The 18667-nt window shown below is 45.4% G+C and overlaps 1 protein-coding gene across 1 annotated transcript in view; it reads left to right on the top strand.

Annotated features, from left to right (window-relative positions):
• Window positions 1-18667, top strand: part of Ctnnbl1 (catenin beta like 1) — a 167977-nt gene that overhangs the window by 100314 nt on the left and 48996 nt on the right. Inside the window, exon 11 of the mRNA XM_085697114.2 lies at window positions 12326-12507. Within this exon, the coding sequence (XP_085553240.1) occupies window positions 12326-12507 (182 nt within the window). The remainder of the gene's footprint in view (window positions 1-12325; window positions 12508-18667) is intronic.

Here is an 18667-nt window from a genome sequence, read left to right as displayed (position 1 = left end):
GTGTGAGAGAGAGAGAGAGAGAGAGAGAGAGAGAGAGAGAGAGAGAGAGAGAGAGATTGATTAGTTGGTCTGGGGCACATTGTGGTTTTAGGGCTAAAGTGTGTTTCTTTCGCAGGCTGTGGTTTCAGGGCCACGGTGTTTTTCTTTGACTGGTCCTTTTACCCTGCAGTCCAAGCCTTTCTTGCTTTTAGAGTCTCCATGGGGAAGTCAGGTGTAATTCTAATAGGTCTGCCCTTATATGTTACTTGGTCTTTTTCCTTTGCACCTTTAAATATTCTTTCTTTGTTCCATATGTTTAGTGTCTTGTGTTCTGTAAGCTTGTACCTTGATAGACATCTTCTTTAGGTTAGGAAAGTTTTCATCCATGATTTTGTTGAAAATATTTTCTGGGGCTTTAATCTAGGATTCTTTTTCTTCTATTACTATTATTCTTAAGTTTGTTCTTTTCATTGTGTCCCAGATTTTCTGGAAGTTTTGTGTCAGTAATTTTTTAGATTTAATGTTTTCTTTGGCCGATATATCCATTTCTTCTCTTGTATCTTCAGTGCCTGAGATTCACTCTTCCATCTCTTGTTTTCTGTTGGCAAAGCTTACCTCTGTAGTTCCTGTTCACTTACCTAGATTTTTCATTTTCATAATTACTTTGATTTGTATTTTCCTTATTGTTTCTATTTCCAGTTTCAGGTCTTGAGTGGTTTTGTTCATTTCCTCCAACTGATTGTTGGTTCTTGGCTTTCTTTAAGGGACTTATTCATTTCCTCCAATTATTTGCTTGTATTTTCCTGAATTTCTTAATTTAGTCATTTCCTCTTTTAGGACCTCTATCATCTTCATATATAATTGGTTTTAAGGTATTTTTCTTGTGCTTCAGCTATGTTAGAATTTTCAGGGCCTGCTGTGGTAGGGTAGCTGGGCTCTGGTGGTGATAGATTTATTGCCTTGGCTGTTCTTGATTATGTTCATAACGCTGGCGTCTGGGTATCTTGGTTTGAGGTGATTTAGGTCTAGGTGCCAATTTCTGGGTTTGTCTTTGTTGGGTGGGTGTTTCGTCCCCTCTCTGGACTTTCAGAGACTGTTGGCTCTGTGTAGCCTGTATTGCTTGTCCACTTGGCTGGTGTATTCGTGGGAAATGCTTGTTGGTGTTGGAGGCCAGGGAAGGGGAGGTCTGGGGAGATGACCTGTTGCAGCACTAGGAGTGACTCTGAGGATTGGCTCTAGGGGAAGAGAGAGAGTGGAAAAGGTTCACAAGCAACCTACCTGGTCATCTGGCAGTCAGGGCCTGTGGTTGAGCAAGGGGTGTCCGCTCCAGTTGAGGGCTGGGGTACAAAGACCAGGTGGGGAGGAGAGGCCATAGGGGCATGGTCTATGGGATCCATGGGAGATGTGGATGGGGGTAGAGGATATAGCTGGTGTTTTATTGCAACGCTAGGGACTATCCTGATGATTGGTTCTGGGGGGAGCAGGGGCATGTACATGTTTGCCATTGCTTATGCTCTTCATGAGCGAGACAAGGAGGATCACAACTTTGAGATTACATGGTGAATAGTAAGAGCCAGTCTCCAAAACAAAGTGTACAATTACTTTGGCCATGAGAGTTTAAAAAAAAAATTGCTACACACCCCCATCTGTTTTTCAGGGGCTATAATTCCACATACATGATTATGACTATATTCTATAATCACATGTAATAATAAAGTATCATGCAATTAAGTACTAAAAACACAATTGCATGTGCATTCTGCTGTTCATAATTGTCCTCTGTAGTTCCTTGGTGATGGTCTCATCTGTGCTTTTCTTCCCATGTTGTATTCTGAATACTTTGGCAGTTCTGTTTGGGCTTCTTCTATAGCGTGCATTCTGCAATCATCTCCTTTTATCAGGCACGGCGTGTCCCTCAGTTCAGCTTTGGCTAGTCCAATACACTATGGTTCTCTCCCCTTCACATTAGCAGACGTCATGATCGGAGCTTCCAATTCTGTCATGTGGTATTTTAGGTGATATTTTATGGTGGTATTCCTTGAATATCAGGTATTGTAAATTTTACCTTGTTGTCTGGGTTTCTTTGTTAGTTTTGGTTTGTTTATTTACTTACTTGTGATGCTGAGGATTGAGCTCAAGACCGCATACACCCAGAGCCAGCAGTCTACCCCTGAGCCATACCTCATAATATAATACTCTTGAAGCAGATCGTCTCTCCCCTCTTTTATATGTATGTGATATGGTGGATGTTCTAGTTGGTGTAGGTGTTAGCATGTGTGAGACAGAATCTCATGCATGAAGAGGCCAGAGATTGATGTCAGGTGTCATTTTCTGTTGTTTTCATTTTTTTTCAACACAGGGTTTCTCGATTTAACAGCCCTGACTGTCCTGGAACTCACTTTATAGACCAGGCTAGACTTGAACTCACAGAGATCCACCAGCCTCTGCCTCCTGAGTTCTGGGATTAAAGGCATGTGCTGCCACCACCCAGCTAGTGTTGTGTTTTTTTTTAAAATTCTTTCAATATATTATTAATGTGTATATATGATGGTGGGTGGCAGGGAATGTATGTAGAGGTTGGAGGATAACTCTGTGGTATTGGTTCTCCCCTTCCACCTCTGCATGAGTACAGGGGATGAACTCGGGGTTGTCGGGCCTGCACAGCAAGCCCCTCTATCCCTGAACCATCTCTCCATTCCTCTACCTTCATTTTTTTTGAGACAGAGTCTCTCAGCTTCTGCTGATGCTCCTGGGACTGGCTAGACCTGCTGGTCAGTGAGCTTCAGGGATCTGCCTGTTTCGGTCCCCACTTCACTCACCAGTGCTGGGGACTGCAGGCATGCACCAGAGTGTCTCACTTTCTGTGAGTTCTGGGATCTGAACTCAGGTCTTCATGACTGTGCAGCAGGAATGTTAGTTACCAACTAGCCATCTCTTCAGCCTCTTTAGGCCCTTTTAGGGGTTCTTTTTAAATCTCCTGGACATGACTGACCAGCCTGGTAGACTGCAGTGGGTTTGGTTTTGTTTCTAGAGTGGGGCCTCCTAGTGCTCTGAATGCCTTACTACAAGCTGCTGGCCGTGCCCTCTGAGCTCTAGGAATTGTTTGCCCTTCCCTGTCAGGCAGCTGCTTTCTCAGCCCTGGTTGGTGTACTGATGTCATGGAGGACCCGAAGGGCGCTCTGAGGTACCTGCCCAGAATTCTGGTTCCCTGAGCTGTGAGCTCTAACAGCACCAGTTTCTGCAGATTCACAGCTCCGAATCCCCACTGCCGTGAGTCCTGGAATCTCCTGCAGACAGGCTTCCTGCATGTCCTGCCTTGTTTCAGGTCTAGGAACTGTTCTGTTCATCACTGCTCTGTGTATTTCCCTGTTGCCCCACACTTGCTTTAGGAAGGGAGGGGACATAAAAATCCAGTTCTTGTTCCTCCATTTTAACTCACAGTGTAAGCCCAGCATATTATACTTTTAATTACAATTTGTTGCTGATAGATAGTAATACAACATAGCTCTTTTTAAAAAATGTTTTTATTGAACTATATATTTTTTTCTACCTCCCTTCCTTTCCCTACCCCTTCTACCCTCTTCCATGACCCCCATGCTTCCAGTTTACTCAGATCTTGTCTTTTTCCGCTTCCCATGTAGATTAGATCCACGTATGTACAGCACAACTCTTTAAAGTATTGTTTTATATTGAGCAACTCTGCTGTGTCACCCACACCACTTAACCTATGGGGGACAATACCATCCTCCCAAGACAGTATTTGTCATTCATCAATCAGGTTTGGTATAGTAGTAACCCCAGATCTTCCAACAGAGGCTTTTCACACCTAGTGCCACTTTAACTGGCTACTGGAAATTCTGCTGTCTGCCTTATTTATTTTGGGTCTTGGGCTGAAAGGGCAGAGCTTGATAGCACATGCCATTCACAAGGCGTCATTCACAAGGCGAAGGAAAACCTACGAGATAGAGTTCATCTTTCAGTGTCTCTTCTGAGGATGCATATGTTATGCCCATATCTTACTGACTGTGGAGAGTCATGTGGCCATACCTAGGATCTGCTGGGAAGAAATGTGTTTTAGCAATTATATGTTGACTCATGGGCTCATGTGAATTAACTGTGGACAGTGTTTAAGGATATTGTATTAATAGCCTGAAACCACTGGTCATTGATAATGATATGGATGAGTGTTCACCAAAGATCCACAGGTGATAGTTTTGGTCCTGGGGGTGCTGCTTAGAGACAGTGGAGTCTGTTGGGAAGTTCTTAGGTCGTTAGAGGTGTGCCTTTGAAAGTGACTGTGGCTTTCTAGTTGCTTCCTTCTGCTTCCTGCCTCACAGACTCAGGCAATTTTCTCTTCTGTGTATGAGCTATTGCTATCTTGCCCAGGATTAGCCAGATTTCCTGCCAGGATGTGCTCATGGTTACCAGTATCTTTTTTATTGTTGTTGGGTTTTTTTTGTTTGTTTGTTTGTTTTATTTTGTTTTTTGGGGTTTTTTTGAGACAAGGTTTCTCTGTAGCTTTGGTGCCTATCCTGGAACTAGCTCTTGTAGACCAGGCTGGCCTCAAACTTACAAAGATCCACCTGCCTCTGCCTCCCAAGTGCTGGGATTAAAGGCGTGTGCCACCACTGCCCAGCATTACCAGTATCTTAAAGAATCCTAATCACCTCTTTAGTTAATCTCAGTTAGCCAGAATTCTAGTAAAAGGACTTTACCTCTTTGTCCTGTCATTAAATATATTTTCTTCTGTGTTCTGCTGTTCCTCTCTACCTTTAAAAGGCTGTCAGGGTAGTCTCTCCCGGGAGATTCAGTTATAGCCTGTAGATGTAATAATTCTCTCAGATTTCCCCTCATTTATGAATTTTAGACCCATTAAGTCCTAGCTGAACATCACTGCCCTGTCCCAGAGGCACCTCAGGTTTAACCAGAACTCTTGGCCCTTTCCATCCCTGCCTTCTGCTCTTTTGTCCTGTGTCTTAGTCACTGTTCTATCGCTGTGAAGAGATACCATGACCAAGACAACTTAACTTTTTAAAAAAGGTTTATTTACTTAATTTACACTGGTGTTTTGCCTGTATATCCTCTGTATGAGGGTGTCTGATCCCCTGGAACTAGAGTTACAGAAAGTTGTCTGCTGCCGTGTGGGTGGTGGGAATTGAACCTGGGTCCTCTGGAAGAACAGCCAGTGTTCTTAACCACTGAGCCGTCTCTCCTGCCTCAAGGGCAACTCTTATTTAAAAGTAAATTAATTGAAGTTTTGCTCACAGCTTTAGAGGTTTAGTCCTTTATCATCATGGCAGGGAACATGGCACCACTCATGGTCCTGGAGCAGTGGTGTCCTGATCCACAGGTCAAGAGAGAGTGCAGAACTGGTCTTGGCGTGGGCTTTTGAAACCTCAAAGCCTACCTCTGTTGACACATTTCCTCCAACAAGGCCACACCTCCTAATCCTTCTAATCCTTTCAAATAATGCCTTTCCCTGCTGACTAAGCACTCCAGTATATGAACCTGTGGGGCAATTTTTATGCAAACCACCACTCCATTTCCTCTGCCCCTGCTAGTCTCCTTTCTCCTGCCCTATCCACCATCTGTCCACTGTGACTGAGCCATACTACCTCCCAAGGCACACAGGCACCCTTTCCCTGGTGTGCACCTGCTCTTGCCCCTGAATGTGTTTTGTTCCCTTTTGCTCCCTCTTTACCTGTCTGGGAAACAGTTCCAGCTTCTGTTCCCTGGCCAGGCCTCCACGCTGCACTCCCCTTCTTTGTCTATACCTCTGCTGTGGGTCTCAGCCTTCCTCAGGCCTCCCTTTTCCCTGCCTGCTTGTTTTCATTCCATGTGGACCAAACTCCTCAGAAGCCATGAGCTGAGCTTTGTCTCTGCATTCTTGACTAGGTGTCTGGCACCTGTTAGGTGTTTCATAAATATTTGAGTAAAGAAAAAATGAGCAAAGGAAATCATATTCGGAATCTGTGTTCACTACAGAAGTGTTTGAGTATGATAAAGAGTGAGCTAATTAAAACTATAGCAGGAGACACTGCTGCAGCATCTGAGGCACACGTGAGCAGATAGGAGCAGACGACCCAGCCATTGACCATAGGCACCCAGGTTGTAGGCGCTGGTGTTCACATTGGGCTTGGCTTGATCGACAACCCAATGAACCCAGACAAGACTAAGATAAACTACTTGTCCTCCAGTAGAATAAATATTTCAAATAAAGTCAACCCAAGAAAGTCAGGCCAAACAGCTATTGATTGCTAAAAGCCTGAACTGGAGCCCAATGAATATTCCAAAGTTCACCTCCATGCAGCTTGCCTAAATGGTGATCAATACGCAATTACTGCCCCCTTTAAACATGTCCTGCGCTGCCTACCCAAAGAAGGGCTTTGCTTTTAAAGTCTTTTGTTTCATGAATTTGCTTAGGCAGGGAAAAAAGAGGGGCTTGGCTCAACTAGGCTTCTTTGCTTTTAGTATTTCAGGCAATCCTATGTCGTTTGTGAAATGGTTTCAATGTATGCTCAACAGAAGCTGAAGGTGCCCTGGTCTGCAATCGTCATTCATTTCAGGATGCCTTTCCCTGAATGGCTAAACAATGCACATTGGTAGCTCAGTTTCCTAATTTCTGCCTGCATGATTATCTGCCCTAGCCATAACCTCTGTAAATTCCAGCTTATAAAGCAGGGTGCAAAAGTCTAACCGCAGTGAGAACAAGTATGTTATTTGTGTAGCCTGCTAGAATTTCATCCGAAGACAGAGAGTCCTTCCCAGTGGATTTCAAACCTTGTTTGCCTCCTCCTGGTGTTCAAAATTTCATATTTCTCTTAAATAGGCCCTTTTCAGCCCCCTGCCGCAGTCAGGTGTCCTTTTCTTTCTCATTTCTGCTAGTGCCATAGTCTCTGAACTGTCCTCCCTGCCCACAAGGTCTGCCACTCCAGTCCCTCTGCTCCTGGGCTAGTGTCAGTGGAGCTGGGGTTCCCTAGCAGCACAGCAGGGGCCTGGTGGGACCACATTGGTGCATGCTGTCACCTTCATTCCCACCTTGTATTCCCCAGCCCTGACACCGCTGCCACTGCTCACCCCCTGTTGACAGGCACCCCCTGCCATTTGCTACCTCACTGGTTTTTCACAGATGAGCTGCTGCCTTCCTTCTACCATCTTGAACATAATTCCTAGTGCTTGAGGCCTTTGTTATTTTTACTATCCTTTCCTCGAATTTGTTAAAAACAAGAAACCTCTGGTTTCCAGTAGCAATGTCTGAACAGGCCTGAGTTCGCGGTGGCCTGCTACTGTCTTCACACCCAGCACTGCTGCCTGTCTGACTGTCCACTCATCTGTGGCAAGGAGAAGACCAGTGGCAATGTCGGTTGTGCACCCTGGTTTTCCTTGTTGCTTTTCTCTGAACACTTTCGTGTCCCCTGGCTTCCTGCAGTTAGAATGTAAGCTGCGGGGCACAGTTACATCTTTTCTCTTTGACAGGAAAGGTGTCCAGTGGGTCTTGTAGAGGACCTAACACAGGGACACTTTCCTGGTGGTGTCACGTTCATTTGGTCTCCTCAAGTGGATGCCACTTTTTAGAGCAGAAGCCATGTCTTAGTGTCTACCACAGTGCTGAGTAGGTGCTCAGGAAACACTGTTCGTTTGTGTGGTTGATTGGCTATCTCTGCCCAGTTAGGAAACAAGTGAAACCATGTAATATTGTAGGAAAGTATTCTCCTGTTCCTTTTAAATCTTAAAGGTCTCCAGAGGCCTGTATACTGATGTACTGAAGCCTACAGCACTGATGGGAGATGGTAGGGTCTCATAGAAAGGAGTAAGGCCACTGAGGGTATATCCTTGAAGAATATAGAGGAAGTTCCAGTGCCACCACCTGCTTCCTGACCACCATGATGTGAGCAGCCCCATTGCACACAATCCCGTTGTTACCTACTGTTTTATGTGGATCCAAGTGACCACAGAGCAAAACCTCAAACAGTGGGTCGAAATAACAGGCACCTGCAGACTACCCACAGCTAACAGCATCCCTGATGGTCTACAACTGGCTACTTTCCTGCCAAGGTCAGCCGCAAGATAAAATGTCTTCTTAGCATTGGACTTGGTTCCAGACAGGGCACTTAGGCAATGCTATAAAATAAAATAAACTAGAAAGTGTAAGGGCATGTGGTACAGTAGTGGTGTTGGGATATCCTGACATGGGAAAGCCAGGATATACTTAGAGCTGAGCTGCAATAGGACAGCTCTAGAGACTGAAGCTGCAATAGGACAGCTCAACCCTAGAGGAAAGGTGTCCTGACTATCCAGAAGCCCGGCTACCTGAAGCTGGGGTGCAGTGGGGATGGTCTCCCCGCAGGATATAGGGATCCTGCTCTTCTGGAGAGCCGCTACAGCTGAGTTCTGCTCCGTTCCCTTAGGGGAGCGTCCTAGCAGAGCTATCTGCTTCTTCAGCCCAAGATGTTTCTTCTGCTAATACTCTGCTAAAGCAAAGCCCCCTGCTGAAATATAGCAATCTCATCCAGCTCTGGCAAAAAGTTGTTACTTTTCCTCAGCTGGCCTTGCTCTGTCCTCTTAAGGAGCTTCCCAGCAAGGTTCTTCTGTCCTGCCCTACCTTGTTGAAGCCCCCTGGGGAGCATATCAGCAAGGTTTTTCAATTCAGTCCCCTAAGGGCCTTCCCAGCCAGGTTCTGCTTTGTGCCACTGAATGAAGGTCATCGCCCAGGACTCTTGAGAAAGAGGTTTATTTGGGAAGGAGGAGTCCAGGAGATTTTCTGCCTCTGCCAGGGAGGGATTAATGGCTTCTCCTAACTGAAGCAGTGAAGAGGCTTATATAGGGCTTTTTAGGGGTGGAGTTTTCCCAGGGAGACAGGGGATTGGTTAGTTTTTCCCTGCTCAGGGATTGGTCAGTTTAGTTGGTTAGGGGCAGAGATGGCTCTGACTTCATGGCCAAACTGTTTATTTCATTGGTCCTTTTTAGCTTTTTTACTCCAATCTTAGAACCATGGCACATTTCTTTTACTGGCTCTGATTCTAGTGACAAAGTGTGTTTCTCTGACACGAGTTTCAGAGCCAGGGAACATGTTTTTAGTCCTGGGTTCAGGGATAAAGATGTTTTTCTCTCTGGCCCAGGTCTCAAATACAGGGTGTGTTTCTTTCTCTGACTCTGGGTTCAGAGTCAGGGTGCACAGTGATTGGTAGGTTTCCTGCCCCAGTTGTCCTTTTTCCCTACAGAAAGGAAAAGGAAGAGTTATTTGTTTGCAAATAACATGATCTTACTCTACGTATTCTATTTTTACAGCCACTAGAACCAATAAAGAAGTTTGTGATAAGATCAGTATAGAAAAATTAGTTGTATTTCTTGTAATGAATAGTCAAAAAAACCCTAAAGAATCCATTTATAGCAATAGTAAGAATAAAATATCTAAATAAACTTACAAATTTTAAAACTATCTAAAAATCTAAATAAATTTAACAGAAGTACATTGTTTTATTTTATCGGAGATTTCTTGACACAAGGATCTTTCTATGTAGCTTTGGCTAGTCTGGAACTCACTGTGTAGACAAGGCTGGCTTTGACCTAATAGAGATCTGCCTCCTGAGTGATGGGATTAAAGGCGTACACCACCATACTGCGTTTATTTATTTGCTTTTTGAGACAGGCTCACTGTGTAGGACTGGCTGAATTGGAACTTACTATGTAGACCAAACTGGCCTCAACTCACAGACATCTGCCTCCTAAGTGCTGGGATTAAGGAATGTGTCACACTGCTTCCTTCAAGAAGCACAAATTTAGAGTCAACTCACTGTGGTGGTGTGTGCCTATAATCACAGCCCTCGAGAAATGGAGGCAGGAAGATTAGGAGTTTGAGGCCAGGCTGAACTCAGGGCATCAATTTTAAACTCACAAGTGAATGATACAGGGGCAGTCATGCATTCTTATGTGAGAGAATGAAGCTAGACCCTCACCTCACATTCAAAATTAAGGCAGAAAGATCAGAGGCCTAACTATAAGAACTCTGAGAAGAAAATACAGGGTAAACATTTATGATATAGGGTATGACGGCAAAAGACAAAACTAAATATAATGAACTCCATCAAAATTTTGAGCTTTTATTTTTCAAATGATACTATTAAGAAAGAAAGGAGAGGGACAGAGAGATAACTCGGCTGTTAAAGGCTAAGGTTCACAACCAAAACATCAAGAAAGTAAGGAGAATAATTGGTACAATAGGAAGAAATGATTGTATCATGATCTGTTGAGGGACATCTTACGTCCTTAAAAAGACCTCTTAGAATGGAAAAATGACGAGTACTCACTTAAAAATGAGCAAAGAAAGCTGGGCTTGTTGACACACATCTTTAATTCCCAGAGAGGAGATAGAGACAGGTAGATCTCTGTGAGTTCAAGGCTACCTTGGTCTACATTGTGAGTTCTAGGACAGCCAGAGCTACACAGTGAGATCTGTCCCCCCAAAAAATAAAAATCACAAATAAAAAAAAATGAGCAAAGAATGAAGGAGGGCATTTTCCTGAAGACGGCATACAAATGTGTAAGCACACTAAGTACTTTAGTTACCAGAAATGTAAATGAGAACCACAGTGATGGGCCACAGTAGGAATAGTCGCCTTCTGCCAAACTTCACAACCGAGTTTGATCTCTGGAACCCAGATAATGGAAGTGGAGGACTGACTTCCACACATACCATGACATGTGTGCCCCCCAACATACACACACTGTGGTGGCATTGTTATACCAACTAGGATAACTAGAACCCAAAATTCAAAAGTTTTCAAGATATGGAGAAATTTGAACCCTTGTCACTGCCTATGGGTTGATAGGGATGTCCTTCTGTTTATTTGTTGCTTTTATTGGTTGACGAATAAAGCTGTTTGGACCAATGACTTAACAGAGTATAGCCAGGCAGGAAATCCAAACAGAATCCAAACAGGAAATCCAAGCAGAGAATAGGCGGAGTCAAAGAGATGCCATGTAGCTACCAAAGAAGAAAGATGCCAGAACATTATCAGTAAGCCACAGTCTCATGGCTACATAGATTAATAGAAATGTGTTGATTTAAAATATAAGAGCTAACTAGGAATAGGCCTGAACCATTGGCCAAGCAGTGTTATTAATATAGTTTCTGTGATATTATTCGGGTCTGGGCAACTGGGAAATGAAAGTGCAGTCTCTGTCTCCAATGGGTATATGAAATGATGTGTCCACTATGGAGATCACATGTAATAGCATTTGCCTAAGATGTCTGTAGAGTAATAGCTCGGGAACCTGCATGGAACCGAACTAGGTCTTCTAAATGTGGGTAACAGCTATGTGGATTGATCTGCTGGAGAAGGGGTAGATTGCAATGGAACCAGGACTTATCCTGGGGACATGAACTGGCTCTTTGGAGACCATTCCCTATGGTGGGATACCTTGCTCAGCCTTGATACGGAGGGAGAGACTTGGTCCTGCCTCAACTTGACAAACCAGACTTTGTTGGACTCCCCAAGGGTGGCCTGACCTCCCCTGAGGAGTGGATGGAGGTAGAATGGAAGGAGGTAGGGGGGCAGAAGAAGTGGAGAGAGGGAACTGGGATTGGAATGTAAAATGAACAAAAAATCTTTTAATTAAAATAAATGTCTGGAGTAGGCAAGTCTATAGAGACAACATAGATCTGTGACTGTTTAGAGCTCAGGAGCCAGGGAATGGAGAGGAGGAACAGTCAAAGGGTTGGTGGTTTCCTTACAGGGCAGTAGAAATGCCCTGAACTTGGTTGTGGGATGGTTACATGTGTGTGAACATACTAAAACCATTGCATTGTACACTTTAAGTGGGCACATTAAATGATGTGGCGTATATCTAGTAAAGCTGTTAAGGGGAAAAGACTGTTAAACCTTCTGAAAGCCCTCACTTTGATCTGCTTCTCCAGTCTTCTGATGCCTTTCCCACAGAATTGTCATGATACTTCATGTAGAAATTTGAACATTATCCTGTGTCACCATAAGATTTTATTCTTTAGCTGGCATAATAATGCATACTTTTAATCCCAGCACTTGGGAGGTAGAAGCAGGCAAATTTCTGAGTTCAAGCCCAGCCTGGTCTACATAGAGAGTTCCAGGATAACCATGTCTGCATAGAAAGACCCTGACTCAAAAAAAAAAAAAACCCAGAGAGAGAATTTATTCTTCCTAGTCTAGATCCCCCTGTTAACATGTGTGCTTAGATATAACATAAATGTCTTCTTTCTGTGAGGACATTTTAACTGTTCTGTTTTTATTGGGGGATGTTTGTCTTTTTTTTCCCAGTTGAGTACACATTAAAAACCTAGTCCTTCTTCTGGAATCCCTTTTGCTGGTAGGGAGAAGAAGATCTCCCGGAGCAGCGCCCTGAAGGTGCTGGACCACGCCATGATCGGGCCCGAGGGCACAGACAACTGCCACAAGTTTGTTGACATTCTTGGCTTGCGGACCATCTTTCCACTCTTTATGAAGTCTCCCCGGAAGATCAAGAAAGTGGGAACCACAGAGAAGGAACATGAAGGTAGGATTCACTGCAAGGGCCTCTGGGAGAGGCAGGTGAGTCTGCATCTCTGTCACCTGTTCCCTTCATGGCAAAGCAGCCCAGAGCCCAAGTCTCTGGGCCCTGTCTGTGTTGGAGTCCTGAAGTACCATTCCCTCTGGCCTGTGTGAGTGTGTGAGGAGGTTTTGTGTTCTTCGCTGTAATTTGTGGTGAGGTGTCTCTCTGATGGAAGACCCTTTAGGAAAGAGTAATGAGGTGGCCACACATGTCACCCCCGGAGTGGTGCTTTCGTGTATTTCTGTATTAAAGTATGATTCAGCCAACATCAGGAATTGCTGGAATAAACTATTTACAGCCCAGGTTCCCCTTTTTATGTTTCTCCTCCTTGATGGAGCCTACTCCTAGCAGAATGCCACTGTGAATTGTGAGGCTGTAACCAGAGTAGTTACCGCCAGGCCAGTGTCTTCCTGGTATTGTCTGGTGGCTGCTGCACCCCTCCCCCAGTAAATAGCTGCACTGCAATCTGGAAGGCCGCGATTTATGAGCATTGACAGCTCCGCTGGAGGCCAGCAGACACTCGCTTCGAGAATTTACATGGTCAGATGGCTATTTTAAAGTGCAGGAGGGGCAGAGAGACAGGAAGCAGTGTGAAAGAGGGGAGCCCGAGCTGCTATGAGCACTCATGGGTCTTGTCCAGAGGAACATACATATGTCCCATGGTTTGGGCGACTTTTCCCTCGGTGATTGCTAGAGTTGCCTAGGCACCTGCATATCTGTTGTGTCCCTCACCCTCCTGTCTGCATCTCAGATTGCCTTGGTTTTGTCTCCCCAAACTTGGAGTGGTTGAAGGGAAGGTGATGTGACCTGTGGTCTGATCAGCTCTTCAGAGGCAGTGGAGAGCTGAGGGACAGCAACTTGGAGACCTCATCAAATTCCGGTCAGATATTGACCAAGCTAGCTGTAAATGAGTTAACCCTGCTGCCAGCCTTTTTTCTCTCCCTGGTGGAACTCAGCTGAAAGAGGCCCTGGGAGAAGAAATGGGGGCCTCTGGAAATCTAGATAGTTCTGTAGCAGTTGCTGTTCACTGCCCTGCCAGGTTCTGACTGTGCTGTGTTACTTGCGTTTTCATTTAGGCCTCACAGCTGGTGAAGAGGGTGGTATCCTTGTTTATTCTTATGAGAAAATCAGCTCACACAGGGACCAGTGTGTGAGTTTTTTGTGTATTTATGTGCATATATATGTTTGCAGCTGTGTGTGCATGCATGTAGAGCCAGAGAACAACTTGAGGTGTTCCTCAACAGCTGTCCACCTTATTTTTTGAGACAAGTCTCTTGTTGCCCTGGGACTCAGTTATTTGGCTAAGTCAGTGTGGCTAGCAGGCCCCAGGGATCCTCCTATCTCTGTCACTCCAGTACAAGTACCACCCTGACTAACTTTTTGCATGGGTTCTTGGAATTAAACTCAGGTCTTCATGCTTGCAAGGCAAGCACTTCACCAACCAAGCCACCTCTTCCTGCCCCCACCCAGATCCCTGGTCTAAAAAGTTAGGGGTTGAGACTAGTGAACTAAATAAAAGCTGTGATGTCTATGCCTTCAGCTTCCGAGGCATACTAGGTCCTACTTGTCAATGCTGCTTCATAACCCGGCCACCTCCTCACACTGATGTAGCCAATCTGTTGGTTTCTACTGAGAGACTTGACTCTGGGCTTTGAGCACGCGTGGAGAGAAGGTGAAGGCAAACAACCCTGAGCCAGCTCTTGCTCATGTGCAGGGTTCTAAGAAGAGAAAGAAGTTACAGATTCAATGTGCAGCTGTTTTCCTGCTGAAAAAATGTGCCCGGTGACATTCTGGTGACAGTATATTGCCTTTAGAGTGCCCGCGTTAGGAACGTGATAACATTATTTTAGTAGGGGCAATGGCTTGGTAAGATAGCTCCTAGAAGGCATGTTGGGCTGTAATGGCTGGCGAGGATGAGCTGTGCATCCTACACACAGTGGCACCCAGAAGTAGAGGGAGACCAAGAAGAAAGCATTGCCCTCTGTCTTCTGCCACCTGCCAGCTGCTGTGTCCTGACAAACTGGCCCCTAAACTTTGAATGGTAGGGAGAGGGCTAGATAGGGCACATCATGCCAGTTTCTTTGCCCTGCCTTGTCCCCTGGGTAAGTCTGTGCTCTTGTTGCTGTCCATGCCTGTCTGATACAAGAGCACCAAGTGTGTGTGTGCTATGCCAGAGTACAGTAGACTCTTGCCATTAGGAATGTTTGTGACTAGGGCCTCCTCGGGCTTCACCGTGCCCCCTCCTCTGCTGCAGTACTGCACTCTCGTCGATGTCCTGGCTGCCAGTTAGTCATCCTTGCCATCCTTAGTTGGATGTCTCCTACAGGAAGAATAGGCACCCCTGTACTCAGGTCCTCTTGCTTACTGGATCTCGGTTCTAGGACTTGGTCCCCTAACACTTAACATTCAAGAATCAGTGGGCTTGTCATGTCTGGGTCCCACTGTCTAGTCTGGTGCTCGATGTGTATAATAAGCACACAGTGTTTGGTGCCTGCTTACATCAGCAGCTACCCTGGAAAACTTCAGAGTTCAGGCGTAGGCTGGAGCTCTCCCCGGAGCTGTGTGGAACAGAGGTCATAGAGCTGGCTGACATTTGCCTTGATGGTTGTCAGTGATGCATGCCTAGAATGAGGGGCCTTCCATCCAGCTTCTTCTGAAGTGGAAATAGGGGCTTCTCTCGGCACATTGGGTTTTGTCACTCTGGTCTGGAGATGGTGGTGGAGGTCTCCCTCTGTAGCTGTACTCTCAAGAGCCCTGTATGCACAGAACTTCATCATAGGTAAGGCTCGCCCAGGACAAGCTTCTTGCTGCGATCAGACTCCTAATTAAGCGTCGTGGTCAGGGAGTTAGTTCCCCAGTCTGGAAGCTACCTGGGCCTTTTCTTTCTTAGCAAGCTTTGGGCTTGTCACACATTCTGGTTGTCTTGAGTCCATTCTGGTGTCATCTCAGCCCTGTCACCTCAGGACCTATCTAGAGCAACTGCAGTGACAGTGTAGCCCGGTGTGGAACAGGTGCCTTGCTGCTAATCTTATGTGATCCTGGGCACATTTCTAAATTCTCTCTCTTAACCCCAGTTGCCCTGTCTGTAAAATGATGAGTCTAGAATCTCCTTCTGGTTGTTCATAAGGACCAAGTGAAATGACACACATATTGAAACTGTCATTCTGATGGACTTTTACGTCTGTGGGCTGGTTCCACCAACTGTGGATTGAGAATGTGAGTAACAAAAATTGTCAGTACTAAGCATGTGCAGACTTTTTAGGGTGTGGTCATTGTTCCTCAAGCAATATAGTGTAACACTGTCTTATCCATCATTTAACATTGCAGCAGGTATTGGTTGGTTAGTTTGTTGGTTGATTTGAGACAAGCACCTTTGGCTGACTTAAAACTGCTATGTATATCAGGCCTTGAACTCCTCTTCTTCCTCGGTGTGTTACCATCATGCCTGGCTTGATGATTTAAAGGATATGGGAGATTGTTCCTGGATTATATGCAAATATTGTGCCATTTTATTTAAGGACTCATCACCTGCAAAATTTGGTATCTTTGGCAGCCTGGGCCTAATCTCAAGATATTGAGGGTTGACTTTATATTCCTATCATAGACCCTACAATTGAATAGTTAGCTTTGAAAAGTGTTAACTCCGTCCCACAACAAAATCGCCAGCAATTTTGGCCACCCTTGCTTTGGCTACAGAATGCATCCTTTCTGAAAGTCATGGGGAGAGCTTGAGAATGGGAGGGCTGTGTGATATGCATGCATACATGTGTGGGTGTATGCAGGTGCATGAGGAGGCCAGAGGTCAATGTCTGCATTGCTCTCCACCTAAATTTTTGAGATAGGGTCTTTCACTGGATCAAGAGTTTCCTATTCAACAGGATTTCCTGGCTTCAGGGATCCTCTTGTCTCTGTCTCCCCATCACTGGGATTACAGGGAAGCTCCACATGCTTGGCTTTTTACATGAGTGTTGGAGATTCAAACTCAAATCCGATCCTTGTGCATGGCAAGCACTTTACCAAATGAGCCATCTCCTGACCCCTGGGAAAGCGCCTTCTTGATGGAGAGGCCGTGCTGCTTAGTGGTGACCAACCAGCTATGGCCGCTCAGGCAACAGGAGGGGGTGAGAAAGGAGAACCTTCTAGACTGCTGAGACTCCAGAGAGGAGGGGAAAACAAAACTGCCCTTATAACCTCAAATTGCTGGTAATTGAGTTTCTCTTTCATGAGTCAGGGTGGAGAAGGAAAAGAATTATTGTAATTGAAATCCATTCAGGTTTGCATAATAAAACCTTCAGAAATAGATCTGGGGAGGCACTTAGTGTTGGGGGGGATGGGTCAGAAAGACTCACTTGCCCTTGAGTGCAGTAATATGACTGGCTGCCTCCTTGGATTTATAAAGAATTGCACAGTGTGTATTATCTCCTTGGTATTAACTACTCCAGCATAGACAGGGAAGAGAAAAGAGCTGGGATCCAGAAATGGCATCTGACCTTTACTTCCCGTCTCTCTTTTAAATTCTTATTAAAATAGGCCCAATTTTCCTTGTATTGCCTCATTAGGTAGGTGAGTTATTGAGTTTGTAGCCGTTCTAGTTAATTGCGCTGTTTTAACATGGTTCCCCTGGAGGCTGTTAAGAGCTTTGAGGGGGTGAGCTCCCAAGCAGTGTAGGTGTGCAGCACGCTTGCTGGGCATATGCGTGCATTTCCACCTTATCCACAGTGACAGTGCTTGATAGCAGGTCAGCAGCTTGAGGAAGACTTTCTGTTGTCAGGGAAGGGTTTTAAGAGATTTCAATCGACTCCACATTTCAGGAATCATGATGATGCCTGAGGTCTCCTAGACTTCTAAGAAAACAAAAGAGCAGGCCAGGCTCCCACGGCACTCATCGGATCCTGCCAGGGTCAGAGAAGAAAGGGCATGGCTTCTCTGCAGTCAGACAAGAGGGAACTTTGGCCAGCCCACGGGAAAGGAAGCATCATTAAAAGACTCCTGGAAAAGCAAGATGACATGCATCCTTTGGTGCCAACTTTGGATGGAATTAATGCTGTGGTTAAAATGGGGGAGAAACTGAGGCCATGGCAGGTCCCGTGTGCACAAAAAAGATGGTAGAATGCCAGTCTTGCAGCATCTGTTCTTCCTGGGTTCCCTCCCACACTCCCTGCTTCTGCCTTCCCCTCAGCCTCCTGCTCACTTTGATCAGAGGCGTCAGTCCCTCCCAACACTGGCCTGCGTGTTCCCCTCAAGACCTTGACCTCCACTTGTTCTTGGCTCCCAGATCTTTACCTCTTCAGTCTCCCAAGCCCAGGTTGGCGCAGCTAATCACCTGAAGATACTCCCACATTCATCAGACCTCCTCTTCCCTGACTGAACAATTCTCATAAAGTCTCCCCTGAGCCCTCTCCCCCATTATACCATCTTTGCCCCATCACCTCCCTGAGCTTTTCTGCAGCCCTAAATACCTGTTCCTTGAGCCCAGTTTTTGATTCCTCTCAGAGTCTCAATGGCTGTAAATGAACCAGACATGCCCAGCTTTTAGCAAATTTCTAGTTTTAGGAAAGGGGAAATGGACATGGGGGTAAAGATGATTGTGCGGGTATCAGCCACAGAATTCCATCAGCAATTTACAAAGACCCACCAGACAAGAGGACTTCATTATTAAAGGTAACAGAGCAAGGGCCTTAGAGAAGAGGACACTTCTGGTGGAAGGGAGATGGAGGCAAGGGCAAGAACCTCAGTCATCCCTCACAGTTGTAGCATCTACCAGAAGGCTTCTACACATCTGATTGATTTTGAGCCTTCCAATATCTCCTCAGGGTTATTTCCCATTCTAAAGGATAGAGACTTTGAGCCTCAGCGAAATCATGACCAGAGCATACAATGGGTGGGTAACTGAATGAGGACTCAGATCCCCTCTACTTCTAATCACAGACCTCATTTCCCAGGGTCATTGCTATTAGTCGTTGCTCCCATGAGCCTCAAGAGCTTGCACATTTGTTTTTCTGGGGTAGTTACAAGAGTTCTTAATCAGAAAACCTTGATGTTATAACATTGAGGCTTTGGCAAGTTATCATGGCAGTGGGACTCTGTTTTAGCTCTTTTCATTTTGAATGTGAACTCTTTCCCC

This window comes from Myodes glareolus, chromosome 10 (genome assembly GCF_982192425.1).
Source record: "Myodes glareolus chromosome 10, mMyoGla1.1, whole genome shotgun sequence".
Taxonomy (NCBI): domain Eukaryota; kingdom Metazoa; phylum Chordata; class Mammalia; order Rodentia; family Cricetidae; genus Myodes; species Myodes glareolus.
The sequence above is the reverse complement of the archived record's forward strand: the minus strand, read 5'-3'. Positions and strand labels throughout refer to the sequence as shown.